At 36.0% G+C, this 17,863-nt stretch overlaps 1 protein-coding gene across 1 annotated transcript; it reads left to right on the plus strand.

Moving 5' to 3' along the window:
* Positions 1–4,076: 4,076 nt before the first annotated feature.
* Positions 4,077–5,854, plus strand: LOC113281624 (zinc-finger homeodomain protein 11-like). The gene has a single exon (XM_026530411.1). The coding sequence runs from the start codon at positions 4,426–4,428 to the stop codon at positions 5,494–5,496; it is 1,071 nt and encodes a 356-aa protein (XP_026386196.1). The 5' UTR covers positions 4,077–4,425; the 3' UTR covers positions 5,497–5,854.
* Positions 5,855–17,863: the final 12,009 nt, after the last annotated feature.

Raw genomic sequence — 17,863 nt, forward strand, 5'->3', positions numbered from 1 at the left:
TGAAAATCACTTATCCACTATTATTAAAGTTCTTCAAAATGACGGTGATGGTGAATATGTTGCCACTTCATTAAAATAATTTCTTTTAGACAATGGTATCTCTCATCAATTTACTTGTACTAAAACACCACAACAAAACAAAATGGATGATGTAAAATTTGTCATGTTGTTGAAACAGGTTTAGCTCTTCTTGTTCATAGCCACCTTCCTCACTCTTACTGGGAGGAAAGCCTTTTCTACTGTTGTTTATCTTATTAATCGCATGCCAACACCAGCCCTACATCACTTATCTCCCTACCAAAAAACTCTTTAATCACATACCCGATTTTGAATTTTTACGTGTTTTTGGTTGTCGTTGTTTTCCTCTTCTTATCCCTTATAATAAACAAAAATTTCAACCGAAAACTATCCCTTGTGTTTTATTGGATACAATGACATATATAAGGGTTATAAGTGTCTTGATCCCTCAACTAACCGTGTTTATATCTCTCGGAAAGTAGTATTTGATGAGACATTAATTCCATTTTCTTCCGTCTCTACCTCTAGTATTTCGCAGTCAAGCATTGATGTTGAACCTTTGTTAGATTAAGTTCTCCCACTGCCTCCATCTTTTTCATCTACAACACTTCGGTGATGCCTCCATCACCTCCATCATATTCTCTTCCAACTTCATTAAATGCACCTCCACTGGAAGATGTCCCTACTAGTGATGTTGTTGTAACAAGTCCTGTTGCTCCCTGCACGACAGTTTCCTCTTCACCGAGTACTGTTGATTTCCCTCATACATCTGTAACTAATTCTTCCTCAGATTCTAATGCCCATCACATGGTTACCCATTCCAAGGATGGCATATTTAAACCCAAAGTCCCAAAATCCTTTTTGGATACCCGTTACGTGATTCCCCGATCTTACATTTCCACTCTTAATACTTTTGCTACTGAACCTACCAGTTTCACTCAAGCTTCTAAGGATCCTCATTAGATTCAAGCAATGCTTGAATAATATATTGCTCTTATTAACAACCATACATGGTTTGTTGTTCCATATAATCTTAAAATGAACTTAGTTGGTTGTAAATGGGTTTATCACGTTAAAAAAAAAAAAAGATGGTTCTTTGAATCGGTATAAAGCTCACTTAGTTTCTAAAGGGTGCTCTAAATAATATGACATAAACTATGATAAAATCTTTAGCCGATAACCATTCGTTTAATCACAAGTCTTGCGGTTACCTCTTCTTGGCCAATTCAGTAACTTGATGTTAAATATGCATTTCTTCACGTGGTCTTAGATAAGGAATTTTACATGTCTCAACCACCAGGATTTGTACACAAGTAAATTCCAAATCATGTTAGTCGTCTACAGAAGTCTTTGTATGCCTAAGACAGGCCCCTCATGTGTATCCTGGTTGGGTCTCAACACGTCTCTTCACGTGTAGCCTCGTTGGGTCTAACACATGGACGATAAATCGGATGACGTGGAGTAGAGGTGCGACATATGGCTCGTCAAAAATAACCTGCTCTAATACCATGTTGAAGTCCATGGGCCTAACTTACCTCATATATCGGCTTGCAAGGTTAGAGTTTCTCAAGGATTATAAATTGCAGGATCATCGATAACCCATACAATGTGGGACTAATAATCTCAATAGATTTCGAATCTTAACTAAAAAACCAATGCATTCACAATCCATTATTTAGTATAAGTCTTTCGATCAACACTTAATCTTTTATCATAAATGTTATATGAAAACCAAAGAAAACAAAAATGAAATTGTAAACATCAAAACAGGTCGAGATCAAAATGTGAGACCAAAATTAGACAAAACCTACATATATTTGAAATCAGAGTTAGAAAAGAGTTATTTTTTAAAAAATAAAAGACTTTTGCATGTTTAAAACGACCATTATAATATAAACATGATCCTATAAACACATATTAGAACTTGTTTTGAAAGAATTTTTTTTAAAGTTAATCCTCGAAAAATCGTTCTAATTGACGTAATTACGTGGAAATGGTCCTAAAAATAACCATTTATTTAGAACTTAATGTCATTATGATGGTGATGTATCAGGGGTACCACCACAAATTGAGGATACTTTATTCAGGGTACCACCACAAATTGCAGTAGGTATAGTTTTTCGATGCCAATTACAACACTCGGTATTGAAAAATGTTTGTAGCCAAAATTGCTTTTAGGCACTAAAAGCGATTGATTGGTGTTGATGATGTAAATTAGGGTTAAAAAACGAATTGAAAATAAAGAGAGAAGACAAAGAATTTACGTGGTTCGGCGAATTATGCCTATATACATGGATAAATCCCATAGGAAGAAATACTTATTGATTATGATAATACAATGTTTGTTTGTTTGTTTCCTTCTAGGTTTCTTGGTGTATTTTTTCTATCCCCTTTAAGGGTTCAGAGTACATATATTAGACAATTATGTAAACTTGCCTACCAAGTAAACAAGAATGTTCTAGAACTCAAATTTGGCGGAAACGAACCAGTGGAAATGGACAAGCGTACACAGATTGTTGGGTATGAGCCGAAGATTTTCTCACTAGCAAGGCTATATAGTTAGGGGATATTGGTACCCAAATATTATGGTACAAACAAAAAACAATACCGACTGTAAAATACAATATTTCACAATTTGTAGGGTATCCGTCAAATATGGATTCTTCGTTCAGATTAGCATATGAGCAACTTTCATGGTCAGGCAGACTCAGGCTACATTGCTGGGAACGTTTATTGATATTAGTGAGCAGGTGACAAAACTTGCATATTAGTGAGCAGGTGACAAAAGTTTCCTAAATAAAACCTCATTTTCATGCTCTATCAAAAGAGTCTTGCTACTTTTGATAGCACTAGTAACTTGACTTCTCATAGGATTCCATCTATCAATCTATCCAGGAGATATTAGAATTAATGACAAATCAATTACCTGTGCAATAAGTATTCTTGCTTTTTCTTGACCAGGCACCCAACTTGTTTAAGTTAGGACCACAAAAACAACCTGTTTTCAAAATAATTCACTGATGATAAAGACCTAAAAGAGGACAAAATTTGATTAGTACCAACCTAAAAATAACCACTAGATTTGGTACAGAGCAACGCACGATTTAGAACAAAAATGAAAACACAAAACGTGTTTTACTGGTTTAATAGAATCTAGTCTAAATTGTAGAGTTACGCTTCCGCGTTACAAAACCGAAAATGGGTCATTTGTCAAATATTTTTAAAACATGGTTTTAATGGACGAGTAAAAATTGATATGGGTGAAATGAACACCAGAAAAATAGCAAAAATGAAACTGGATTCATCCTGACTTAAACGTAAAAAATAGCGAGGATGAAACTGGATGCAATATTATAAAAAAGTATTTCAAAATGGGTAAGATGAAACTGTTTACATCCTGACTATTTTTACATTCTCGTCTATTTAACAATATCAAATTTTACATGTCTTTTTTACCCAGAAATTGTTGATTTTGATCTTTTTAACTGTGATTACAAAATATACATTAATTGCAGTGTAACACGAGATCTTATCACTTGGGCTGAAAGACCTCTTAATCGGACAGTTGAGAGTTTCCACTCTTCGTTTATGCAAAATCCTTAACCATCATTGGTATGCATGCAGTTCATTAAACTTCATAAGTTTGGACGAAATAAAGAGTTTTAGGTACTCTTTTTCATCTTGGTTTCAATTATGTCCAGCAGGTAACACCAAGGTATTGGGATCTGCAACACATATGTCATGGCTAACAGTCAGAAAAGCGTACATTGTGCACGTGTCTCAGTTCTGCAAGGCGTGTTAGTATAGTCAGTGTCGCACTATCTGTGCACTGTAGGTATACATTGTACGCACTGTACAAGCTATAAAGCCAAAAAGGAGGATGACCTTGGCCACTGGTGAAGTGTATACCGAGTGTAAGTTAAAAAAGAGGAATAAATTTTGGTAGAAGAAAAAATTGAATCTAATCTAATCTGAAGTTGATGAGATATTTATCACACACAACAACCAACTCTGAATAGTAGTTGGTGTGAAAGAAAGAAAGAAACTTAACCAGAGAAGATTAGAAAAACTCTAGTTAAGGAAATGTGTGGTTAATAAAGAAGCAACCGAACCTCGTTGGGTTTATTTACTTCTTCTTCTTCTACTTCTACTACCACTGCTACTTTTTTTTTCTTATCGTCATCATCATCCCCATCTTCAATCATGCAGTCCCATCTCTCTACATTGTCTTTTCTGTTTCTCACTTTCCGACCATTTTAATGGAATTCCTTTCTTTATTACCACCCATAAACCATAACAACAAAAACAAAAAACCTAACCTTAAATCTAACCCAATTACATTAATCCTATGTTAGTAGTTTAAACTTAAACAACAACCATTTTCTTTTAAGAAAAAGAAAATCAGTCATGGATTCAGCGATTAAAACTCCTCCATCTGATACTGAAGTTGTCATCACAACTCCACCACCAACAAAATCCTTCACTAATGGTGTGTTAAAACGACACCACCACCATCAACCGCAACCAACATCAGCAGCTATTGTTGTATACAGAGAATGTCTCAAAAATCATGCAGCAAGTTTGGGTGGTCGTTCGTTAGATGGATGTGGAGAATTCATGCCATCGCCGAATACGAACTTAAGCGATCCAACTTCATTAAAATGTGCAGCTTGTAATTGCCATCGCAACTTTCATCGTCGTGACCCTGAAGAAGGTACTCACATCATTGAATATCGTCATCATCAAGCACCGCCTGTTCTTCCAATACCACAGCAACAACAACCAGGAGATCAAGAAGGAGGAAATGTTAGTCCTAGCTCATCAGACTCGCCACCTCCGATTTCATCTGCTTACAATTATCCAAACTCATCTGCACCACATATGTTGCTTGCTTTAAGAACAGGAGGGTTACCTGGAGTTCCATCGGATAACAATCATCAAATGATGATGGCTGGTGGCAAGATGAGTACTACCACCACAACAACAATTGGGGGATTAACTAGTCCTAATACTAATGGAAATGTTAGTAATGGTAGTGGTAGAAAGAGAATTAGGACTAAATTTAGTCAAGAACAAAAGGATAAGATGTATTTGTTCTCAGAAAGATTGGGTTGGAAATTACAGAAAAGAGATGAAGGAATTATTGATGAATTCTGTAATGAAATTGGTGTGGAAAGAGGAATCTTGAAGGTTTGGATGCATAATAATAAGCATACTTTTGGGAAAATTAGAGACTCTAGTACTACTCCGAGTACTATCACTACTACTTCAGCTCCTCATGTCACTAGTCTTAACAATAACAACAATAATCACCACCAAAATCATCATCCTCATCAGAATCAACCCCAGAATCAGAATCACCACTACAATAATGGTGGTGGTGGTGGTGGAGTGGGTAGCGGTGGTGGGAGTGTGCTTCATCATAATCACCACCATGAGGTTCAGGTTACTGCTAATTGTTCTTCTTCGTCATCTTGAGACTTAATTAATTAATTAAGAGTAGCATGTACTATGTTTTTCTATTTTAGGACGAGTCATTAGAAAGAGTTGTACTTAATTAGTAAGTTCTTTTCTATTTGGATTAACTCCTCTTTTCGTATACTGTTTGTACTTTGATTTAGCTTTAATTGGTTATTAATTAATTAACTAATCAATTATTGCTAACTTCGTCATTGGAGATTGGAGAAGAGAAGAAGAGAAGAAAGGAGAAAAGAATAAAAAGGGAATTTTGTTTTTCGCCAGTATATTTTTATGCTTTGTTTATCGAGTTCTCAAAGTACTTAATGAGTTAATGTTAATGATACGCAATAAATTAGTACTAATTCTTTTTGGGTTATGTATGGGAAAGAATACTGAATCTGTTGGATTTTTGGGTGAAGGCATTATTGGATCGGTGGGTTCGTTGAATTTAGTCTAATGTTGATCTGTATCCTATCTTTAGATAAGGAGAGACGGTGAGAATCACCAACCCCATGCATAAGTTGATTATGATTTACTTCTTACTTCCCAAGGGACAGAAACTGATAACGGAAGCTGTTATCTTCAAATTATACTAGTACAGAAAAAGGGAAAATGCTAGGTTTACCGACTTGATATCCCCACAAAAACTCTGACTGAAATAACATTACACGCCCCACTTCTATCCATTTCAAATCCCGATGTTAGAGGGCTTTACCCAAATCGTTAGATCTTCTGTCGGGATTTTTTTCGGATATATGGCGATAGATGTAACACTAAAAAGGATGATGGCATGTTAATTATCTTTCCATTCGAAACTGGACGGAATAACACCATTCAATTTAGTGAAAAATGTTTTATCTGGAGCCTCGTTCCCACGCACGATACAAAAATTTTCCATTTTCTATACGAGGTGGCCTGGCAAACTAGCCGCGCTATTATGGAAAAAGTGTATAACAATAGGATTTTTATCGAGCAATTATCTGGATAGTGCCAACGACAAAAAGTGGATCATTGGCGTTGGAGATTTCATCGCTTGATGGTTTATCTTGTCGTTAATGGCTATTTTGTAACGATTATTCCCCTACTTCATTCTTATATATATGTCCTCCTATTTCGTCAATTTAGTCGCACCTACTTTTTCGTAAATTTTACATTATTTACCTTTTTTTTTTAACTTGTATTTTCAATTTACTTGTTTTTAGGTTCATAATCCATGACTTATTTTAATGAAGAGATGCAAATTCATATGAATCTGGTATAAATCACAACAAGAATTGCGTGTTCGGGGGTTACGACAACTTGATGATGAGGAAGATGAAGATTGAGAACCAAACAACATTATGATTCTCATATATTCAGGTCAAATACCTAGAGCTCCAGACCCAAAAGAAGTATTCACAAGAAGATATAAGTACCCATGATCAAGATTTCCAACACCAATTCCGCATGCCCGACACTTGGTGATAAATATTATTAATGAGCTTCCTCAGGTAAAACCTCAATTTAATTATCAGTTTGATGAGCTGAATGATAGAGGTCATAGTACTGAACAAAAGGTTACTTCGTCCAGATAGATTATAGGTTATAGGTGTCCAGCACGAGGCTTCGAATGATGATTACCTTCTTCATATGGGAAAACAACTTCATACAGATATTTTTCGTTATTTTAGGAAGTAATAATTAATCATTTGGTCCAATGTATTTACAGAAACCAACCGTGGAAGATGCTAGAGAAATATTAAAGCAAAACAAGGATAAGGAATTCCCAAGAATATTAGGTAGTCTTAACTGTATGCATTGGGTGTGTCAGGGATGCCATACTTATTGGGTTGGTCAATATAAGGGTCCTTACACAAAACTAAATTGTTATCCTTGAAAGTTGTTGCTTCTTATGATTGTTGTTTATGAAACGCTTTTCTGGTCTTCCGGGTTCACAAAATGACATTAATGTTTTGTACATGTCGCCTCTGGTTGAAGATCTAAAGCATGAAATTTTTTCCCAAGTTCATTCTGCAATCAACGGTCATCGATACACTCATGGGTATTATCTTGCAGATGATATCTATCCAAAATGGCCAACCTTAGTTCAATGATATCGTCAGCCCTCTGAAGACGAATTCGCATTAAGATTCTTATGCTTGTCATAGTCATAGACACATTTTTCTTGAAAAGGCCGATTTTTTTTTCCATCTCCCTGCTTTGGAATTTCTAGTTAACCGCTCTTTGCTTCTCGACGGTCTTCTGATGTTCCATAAACTCCGCCATGTTAATACCTTTGGAGCTTCCTCCTCCTTGAGCTAATTTTCTCGCTAGTCTTGCATTGTGTCTCTTTGGTAATTTTCTCTTAGTATCATCATTGATGATTAAGTTGGAATTCGGGTTGTTGGGGTATCTGGTTAAGAAAAAGATTTGATGGACTGAGAGAAAGTGGTGAAGAATTCGGTGATAAAGGAGAAGAATTGTATGGTGATCTGTCAGGTACATGCTGGTCAGTTGCTAACAATTCTGGATTATATTTGAGAAATACTTTTAAAATATGGTAACAACTTTCGAGCGCGAATTATTTTTTTGTGTTGGTGTTCGAAGCTGCACGACAGTTTATTTCCACGTCAACATCAACACCACTACTCTCCCGGCCTCTCTTGGCTTACATTATCATAGAAACATATAAGGCTACTTCCTTATTAATTACAACGAAGCGACTTGACAACCCATTTGCATCATGGCAATTGTTGATCATAGTTTGTTCTTCAAATTTGTGAAATATGTTTTCCCGCATAATGTTGCCTTGTTGGTATGCACATGTGATACAATCTTGGGTAAAGTAATAATTACGACAAATACGTTCATCTTCGGCAACAATGAATTTTAAACCATGAACTTTGTTACTTTTGTCATATTGAGATTGAGGTTGAGATTGAGAATCCATAATAGATAAAAAAAAAGGAAATTATGAAGTGTGGAGAAGGTGTGAGTAATTTATTTTAGATTAAAATAAATATGAGTGGGAGATTGAGAAATTCAAGAAAGATTTAGAAATTCCAGTGTGAGACGAAATGAATTGATGATGAAACACTCAGCGACGACCATAGTATCGAGCGATAGTTTTTATATCGCCGTGATCTAATGACCAAAAAATGACATAGAGACTACCCGGTGATGGACTTTATCGCTCGATAGATAATTTATCAGACCTGCATAAGTGGTAAATATTACCACTTAGAGTTGCACTTTGCCATGCCCATAATGGGTTCAAAAGGGGAAAACTACACCATAAAGCAGGTACACATTGAAAAAGAGTGGGTACCAAGTACACTACTAAATTTTTCGTTTGATAGGAGTATGAACCTATGTAGTACTTTTAATAAACAAAAGATGCAGAAAAGTAAAAACCACACACACACATACACAAGAATTTTGTTAACGAGGAAAACTGCACTTGGAGAAAACCCCCGGGACCTCGTCCAGATTTGAACACCATACTGTATTAAGACGCGATGGACACTAGCTTACTATCAGACTCTGGTCTGGAATGTAATTGAGGCAGAATTCACCCTACAATAAATTCAGCTGCAACCGTGCTCCTTACGTCTCTTAAACCTCGCGAGGCTCTAGAAAATTGGTTCCCTTAGATGATATTCTTTACATCCTAAGAGTTGCTTCAACTTAAGTGAATACTTTAATACCAATCTGGCTATAACAAACAATCCTATTTTATTTCCCTTTAGATCGAATATATCGAGGTTTGGAAATATTTTGCAACAGACAAATCTAACAAACCTCACAAATCTGCAACACTTACACTAAGTTAGCTGAGAAGCTTGAATTATTAACCTCCTCTCAAGAAAAATATTAAACCGATCAATTAAGAAGAGTTTTAGATATCTATCTTGAGGAATCAAAAAGTCTGAGATGAAGAGAACTTTGATATTTAACTCTATCTCGTTCCTGAAGGAAATTGATGAAAACCTCGACAAACAAATATAATAAGATCAGGATACACGAACTATCAAAGTAAAGATAGTCGAACATGGATTCATGAATCCCTAACTGGAGTATTTAAGTCATTAACCTAATTATGTTTCTCGTAGGATCCCTAGGTTAATAGAGGGCGACTCTAGCATACAACTAGGACACAAAAGTTTCAGGGATTGAAGTTCTCAGTTGTTTGAGTCTCTCTATTTATAGGCTTTCAATACTCAGGGTTGCTTAAAATTCAAGCTAAGATAACTTGAGATTCAAGCAAACACTTTCTCAGTTTATATGAAACTATTGTTAGGAGTTCATAAAAGAATGTGAGAATTTTGTCTTGAAATCACATAAAAGAATAGGGTTCTGGAACCGATAGTTCATGGAAAGTATGCATGAAGAGCTTATAAGCATAATCATGTTCATTTAACACTTAAGACTTTAATCATGATACACAAACCCAATGTGATATATTGATCACAATTGTCTTAGAGGTGTTCATGAGAGTTGTAGCAGTGCCATGCATATTTGTGAAAATAGTTTTTGAGCATCTTCTTAATTCATACTGGATATGGTATGCGTACCCTGTATCTTGATTCACGAACTCAAGCCTTTGGGGTACGCGTACCTCCACCCTTTACAAATTTGATAACCTTAGGGTACGCTTATTGGGCATGGGTACCTACCTATGATCTGGAACTCATATATTTAGGGTACGCGTACTGGGTATGCCTACCCTGTGTCCAGATTTCAGTAGTTCTGTAAACTCTCTTTTTATATTTTGAAACATTCCCGATTGATATAGATATAAAATAACATTTCTTGGGAAATTTCTAAAAAATCCATTTGAAACAAAAGTAGTTCTTGAACAATAAATTGTTCTTAACTAAGATTGTTAAGGATATATGGACATCCGTTGCTTGAATCATATTTTGAGATGTTTAACAAGACAATATTGACTCAAAATTTGTTCTTTCCAACATTTAATTTACTAAAAGTCACACGACATAGTCTCGTATAGATAGAGTTGAAAAAGCGGGAGTCTAACAACACCACCCAATATTTCGCTTAGCAATCTGTATGGACTAACTCCGAAATATTTTGCTAGAGAATCAACTAGACAGTCAGACTCAATCTAGATAAAAGTATCTCAAGGAGTTAATATCTCTATCTTGATTTGATTTTTACTGAAGATAAAATCACTAGCGAGTCTTTATCAAATACAAGGAATAACTTGGACGGTACCAAAGGCCAATATCCAAGGATCAATCAATATCAATCAACAACCAAAGGTTGGATTTCCAATTGATGATCACGAACGCACAACCTGTATTATTTCAATTATATAAAATATAATGCGGAAAAGAAATAACACAGACACCAGAAGTTTTGTTAACGAGGAAACCGCAAATGCAGAAAAACCCCGGGACCTAGTCCAAATTGAATACACACTGTATTAAGCCGCTACAAACACTAGCCTACTCCAAGCTAACTTCAGACTGGACTATAGTTGAACCCCAATCAGTCTCCCACTGATCCAAGGTACAGTTGTACTCCTACGCCTCTGATCCCAGCAGGATACTGCGCACTTGATTCCCTTAGCTGATCTCACCCAAAACCAAGAGTTGCTGCAACCCAAAATCGCAGACTTAATAATAAACAAATCTGTCTCACACAGAAAAGTCTATCAAAGGATAAATCTGTCTCCCACAGATAAACCCTAGGTTTTTGTTCCGTCTTAAGATATGAAATCAAGGTGAACAGGAACCAATTGATAATCCGGTCTTATATTCCCGAAGAACAACCTAGATTAATCAATCACCTCTCTACAATCCTTCCTGACTATACAGGCGGTTTTTCTAGAAATCACAAACAGTGAGACGAAGATGTTTGCGACTTCTTTATCTTGCCTATCGGAGAACTCTCACGATCTCAAGCCAATCAAAGATTGTACTCGTACGATAGAAGATGCAAGATCAGATCACACAACTACGATAAAAGTAGTATCGGTCTGGCTTCACAATCCCAATGAAGTCTTTAAGTCGTTAACCTAGTTTTAGAGAAGAAAACCAAAGGTTAAAGGAGAATCGACTCTAGCGAGCGCACTAGTATCACACAGACGTGTGGGGATTAATTTTTCACAATTCTAGATGTCTCCTTTATATAGTCTTCAAATCAGGGTTTTGCCTTAGTTACAAAGCAATCCATATTCACCGTTAGATGAAAACCTGATTTAGATTCAAGCTAATATTTCTCAACCGTTAGATCGAAAACTTAACTTGTCACACACACTTGGATAGACGTTTACTGGGTTTGTGAAAACCATGCCCAAACGTGTACGTGTATGTTGGTTCAACATAGTAACCCAAAAGGTTAACCATATGAGCATTTCATAATAACCTTGTTCTTCTTCACCATAACTAGTTCAATTGACTCAAATGAACTAGTTAAAGAGTTGTTCAATTGCTATGAGATCTTATGTAACTACACAAGACACAATTGAAACAAAGATGATTCGATTCGATTGAATCGGCTCATGAACTTTATAGCCACGGTTTGCATAAAGCATTCCTTGGTTATTTAAGTTTCATATTCAGAGCACATCTTTAGATCATAACCTCTTAAGCTCACAAACAAGTTCGCGGACTTAAGACAACCGGTGGAGTTATCCAAACTCAGTAGAAAATCTCGGCAAAGAGACTTTCGCCAGTTCAAGGACTTACACGCAAACGAGTTTTTGGAAAATCCCAGCAGAAATTCTCGGTACAAGAACTTCCGTCAGTTTGCGGACTTGGAAAAGCAAATCCCTCCGGTTTCTCTCAACCAACAAAGTTCGAAAACTTCGGATTAAGGAATACATGGTTATGTAATCTAAACTCTCATTACAATCATTGAGACATTCTCAGAGGACGTTATATAGCCGTTATGCACAGACCGGTTCGCGTCAGAACAATTCTCAAAGTAATTGAAACTTTTCATGACTTTCGTCACTAGGTGAACATAAACTTGATCAAAGCGAAACGCTTTGCAACACATGATTTCGAGATATAGATAGGCGAGATATACTCGGCTTGAAATATCAAATGTGTATGATCCAGTCTATATAGCATACGACTTTAGTCTCATAAGAAGTAGGAGATAGAAGAGATATACTTTTGAGTGATAGATAAGTTCAAGTCTCCACATGCCTTTTTGTTGATGAAATTCCACGGTTCCTTGAGTAGATATTCGTATTTGTATGATGAATCACCATGAAGTCCTTGAGTTCAACTACACTTTTGTATCCTAGTCCGAGACTTAGCTATATAGGCTAGAAATCAAGACTCATTGTTCTGATCACTAACATTGACAAACATGCTTGAGATAGCAACGCATGCAAGGTCGACCGAGCTATGCTCTAACAATCTCCCCCTTTGTCAATTTTAGTGACAAAACTATTAATACATATGGAATACAAAAAAGATAAACTTTAGTGGCTCCTATTCCATAGTCTAATCTTCAACGTTCCCTGAAATCTTCGTCCTTACAAGTACTCCAATGATCCCAAAGGTTGTAAGTTTAGCATCACCGCTGTTGAAGATCCGTAGCTATAAAAATGAGAGAAATCGAGATTCTCGATCATTTTTATACAATGTCATAGTATTATTATGTAACATAAAAGTCCAATTGTATCACGACTTTAACAATAACACTATGGTGATACGTATCACTCCCCTTAGTCAATACTCCATATCGATCATGGAAACCACTCCCCCTTACACAATGATCCAAAAACCATATGTATTTGTAGTGTGAACTACAATATTTCTCCCCCTTTTTGTCAATAAAATTGGCAAAGGTAACAGAACGGGATCATAATGAAATTTCCACAAGATACATTTCATAGACTAAAAGAAAAATACATACCAACTTAATTTAGATGCAATCATAAAGCCGAAGCTAAATGCATTCATCAAGGAGTTTTAAGATACAAGATAACCCCTATAAAATTCCACAGTCGCACACCCCGCAAGATATTACCATTAAGCACAAGTTCAAAAGAACTGTTCCCCGTTTGATGTCATTCCCGGAAGAACAACAAGAGCGACCTTAATTTCGAAGGAAAAGAAGGATTTTTAAATTGGACACCAAAAACCATAAAAATGATTTTCTATATCCAAAACTCAATCAAATTAATCACAAGTAAACCCATGATTAATTTAATTGGAATACGCAACTAAATCAAACCACAAAAGTGATCAATTTAATTGATTGTGCTTAACATAAGTAAACTTACGGAGCTACAACTAAGGTAATCATACGGAGATGACTAATTTAATCGTTCACATACTCAACATAAGGAAAACCTTACGGAATATACGACTACATCAAGCAATAGAACATATTTAGTATAGCCGTTCATATACTCAACACAAGAACTTGTGGAATATATGAAAACTCAACTAGACTAATTACAAGAGAACCCATAATTAATCTAATTGGAAAACAAACAACCAAACTAATCACAAAAGTAATCAATTTAATTGTCAAAAGATTTTGCTCGACAAAAGAAGACTTTCGGAGCAAATAACTAAATAACCAATCAAGATGATTAATTTAGTTCAAGAATGCTCAACATATATCATCTCATGGAACAACCAACAAGACCAATATTAATCGACATAGTTGTAAGGTGCTCAACATAAGATACACAATGGAGCCTTCACGGTAAAAACATAACAAAATGGATCAATGAAGATCAATATCGTGGATAACATACAATGATTTCTTCTATTTTCCATCATAACGACATAATAGACTTTATCCTTGTCAAACAAATGATTTCATCCTATTTTCCATCAAATACATGACTGCATAGGCATAACTTTTGTAATTGTCAAAAGTCCATTCGTCCTTCCATTAATATGAATACCAACTCATGAACGACTTTACTTTTGACAGCATATGGGACCTTCAAGTTCACGGACGCAAACAATACATATCCCATAATCAAATTGCAATATCACTAAATCATAACGATTAATACTGCAATAATATCATCCTACAAATATTTTTAGAATTTAAAAATAAATAAACCTAAAAAATAACATAAGAAGATGAAAACAAATAGCTATGTGTAGTCACAATCTTCGCTATTCAAAGCTCTAGTTATTCTTCCAACTAATCCAAAAAGAAGACGTACTAGGCAACAAAAAGACAAGTTAGAGTGAATCAGACTCCATCTTTTTCCTGACAGCGAATAGGGATACGGGAAGTACATGATCCTCACAAGACATGGAGTCTTCGGGCTTGTGAACGCCAGCCTTCTCTGCTTCATCAGAGAGATGATTCTCTTTACGAAGATCATTGATTTGAGATTTTATGAGTCCAAGGTCAGACACAACCTTTTCCTACTCAGTTTTCACCTTATCAAGACCTTTTAAAGTATCAACAAGCTGTTGTTTTGCTTCCCCAAAGTACTTAGAAAGCCATGAACGACTTCAACGGAGATCATATCATCCTTCTCAACATCTTCATGAGAATAAGCAAAGAAGCATGAAGCATTGGGATGATCTTCATCTACAAGTGTTTTCTTCCTCCTGGAATCAACCTCTACACTTTTGTCAAGAAATCCTTTTCCGAAACCACCATAGCAAAAAGAGGAGGAAGACATTCTTTGAAAATCCAAAAACCATCAGAGGTACACGTTCGTGACTTGTAACCCTAAGAGGTTGGATATTTTATCCTTGGGGACAACAATTTAGGGTTTCAAATAAACTGCTGACTCGGGCCAGAACGGAATCCGTTCGAGTACAACAAATACCCAAGAAATAAGGTCCTTCAAACATTTGAAGACAGGTCCTAAAAACAAATTTTAAGACAGTATGCAACATTTTCTTTTGACTTAACCAATACTTGATCTTAGCAGATCTGTCAACACAAGTTTAGCTATGGACGATAATAAAATAGCTTAACTTAACAGATGCAAGCAGCAAGTATACCTGTTTGTAACACAACTTACTTAACAGGATTTTATATGAGTAAGTTCTCGAACCTTGTGATAAATTAGCACAAGTACGAGCCATAGGCTCATTAAGAGTTTTGTGTTTTTGGTCAAGTTTGTTTTTCCTCTTAGTCTTAGAGAGAGATCATGTCTGACATGAGAAATTATCATAAAATTTACCGTCATCAAAATAAGAGACATAGTTAGAATTCTTACCAGAAGTGTCTTGACATGAGGAAGAAGATAATCTGTTGACAAGCTCTTTGTATCTTACAATTATCTCTTTAATGTCTTTTCTCATCTCATCGATTTTCCTTTCTTATGGGATGACTTCTTCAACAGGAACAAGGTTTCTTTTAGAGACAGGGCGTTGAACCTCTTTAGGACGATGTTTATTAAGACGTCTATTCTGCCTTTGAACATTGGAGGAACTCACTGTACTGACTTTCCTGGTAGCATGCAAAGGATATGCACGAAATCCAATTGGCTCAATCATACAGATGTCAGTCACACCTTTGAGAATCAAATCTAGGGTGTGTTGAAGTTGAACTAAGGAGCCTTTATTCAACTTAGAGTTTTTCTTTTGTCTAACAGAACTCTTGGTTTCACAGACCAAACATACCTTTTGATCATAAGAATGATTTGAGGATGTTGTCTTAATATTATCATCAGAAGATTTGTCTCTTTTACAGAATGTCCCAAGTTTGGTGGTAACATTAGGAACACCTGTTTTTACTTCCGACAGTAAAGAATCAGAAGTTCTTGACATGTTAGATTGCTTTGAACACCCTTGAATGGAGAGTTTATTCAAACGACATTCAATATCCAAGGCATCTTTTTCGAGGCAAGCCTCAAGAGTTAAGCATGAAGATTGATCTTCAGTATTGCCATGGACTTTGGAATTTCTTACAATACCAAGGAGAACATTGACATGGTGTTTTAACTGATCCAATCTGACAGCTTGAATTCTAACAAGGTTTAGAATCAAATTACTCTCTTCAGCTGTATCCCATTCATTAGAAGAGAAGGTCTCTTTCGAAGGGAGATCAAAAACACACATGCCATTGTTTATCTGTCTCGTCGAACCACAAGGTTTTTCTATATTCGAGATTGAATAGCTTTTCTCTTTAATAGGATTAGACGAGAGAGAATCTTTATTACTGGTGACGAGTTTATCAGAGATAGTACTCTTGTCCATAGAGTTAGATCGCTACAAACACAAACTTATAAGGTCTTAAACGTGTTTGTCTGCTCTGATACCAATTGAAAAAGCGGGGGTCAAACAACACCACCCAATATTTCTCTTAGCAATCTGTATGGACTAACTCCGAAATACTTTGCTAGAGAATCAACTAGACAGTCATACTCAATCTAGATAAAAGTATCTCAAGGAGTTAATATCTCTCTCTTGATTTGATTTTTACTCAAGCTAAAATCAATAGCGAGTCTTTATCAAATACAAGGAATACCTTGGACGGTACCAAAGACCAATATCTAAGGATCAATCAATATCAATCAACAACCAAAGGTTGGATTTCCAATTGATGATCATGAACGCACAACCTGTATTATTTCAATTATATAAAATATAATGCGGAAAAGAAATAACACAGACACCAGAAGTTTTGTTAACGAGGAAATCGCAAATGCAGAAAAACCCTGGGACCTAGTCCAAATTGAATACACACTGTATTAAGCCGCTACAGACACTAGCCTACTCCAAGATAACTTCGGACTGGACTATAGTTGAACCCCAATCAGTCTCCCACCGATCCAAGGTACAGTTGTACTCTTACGCCTCTGATCCCAGCAGGATACTGCACACTTGATTCCCTTAGCTGATTTCACCCACAACCAAGAGTTGCTGCAACCCAAAATCGCAGACTTGATAATAAACAAATCTGTCTCACACAGAAAAGTCTATCAAAGGATAAATCTGTCTCCCACAGATAAACCTTAGGTTTTTTTCCGTCATAAGATATGAAATCAAGGTGAACAGGAACCAATTGGTAATCCGGTCTTATATTTTCGAAGAACCGCCTAGATTAATCAATCACCTCTCTACAATCCTTCCTGACTACACAAGCGGTTTGTCGAGGAATCACAAACAGTGAGACGAAGATGTTTTTAACTTCTTTATCTTTCCTATCGGAGAACTCTCACGATCTCAAGTCAATCAAAGATTGTAATCGTACGATAGAAGATGCAAGATCAGATCACACAACTACGATAAAAGTAGTATCGGTCTGGCTTCACAATCCCAATGAAGTCTTTAAGTCGTTAACCTGGTTTTAGAGAAGAAAACCAAAGGTTAAAGGAGAATCGACTCCAGCGAGCGCACTAGTATCACACAGACGTGTGAGGATTAGTTATGAACGATACTAGATGTATCCTTTATATAGTCTTCAAATCAGGGTTTTTCCTTAGTTACAA

This window comes from Papaver somniferum, chromosome 5 (genome assembly GCF_003573695.1).
Source record: "Papaver somniferum cultivar HN1 chromosome 5, ASM357369v1, whole genome shotgun sequence".
Taxonomy (NCBI): domain Eukaryota; kingdom Viridiplantae; phylum Streptophyta; class Magnoliopsida; order Ranunculales; family Papaveraceae; genus Papaver; species Papaver somniferum.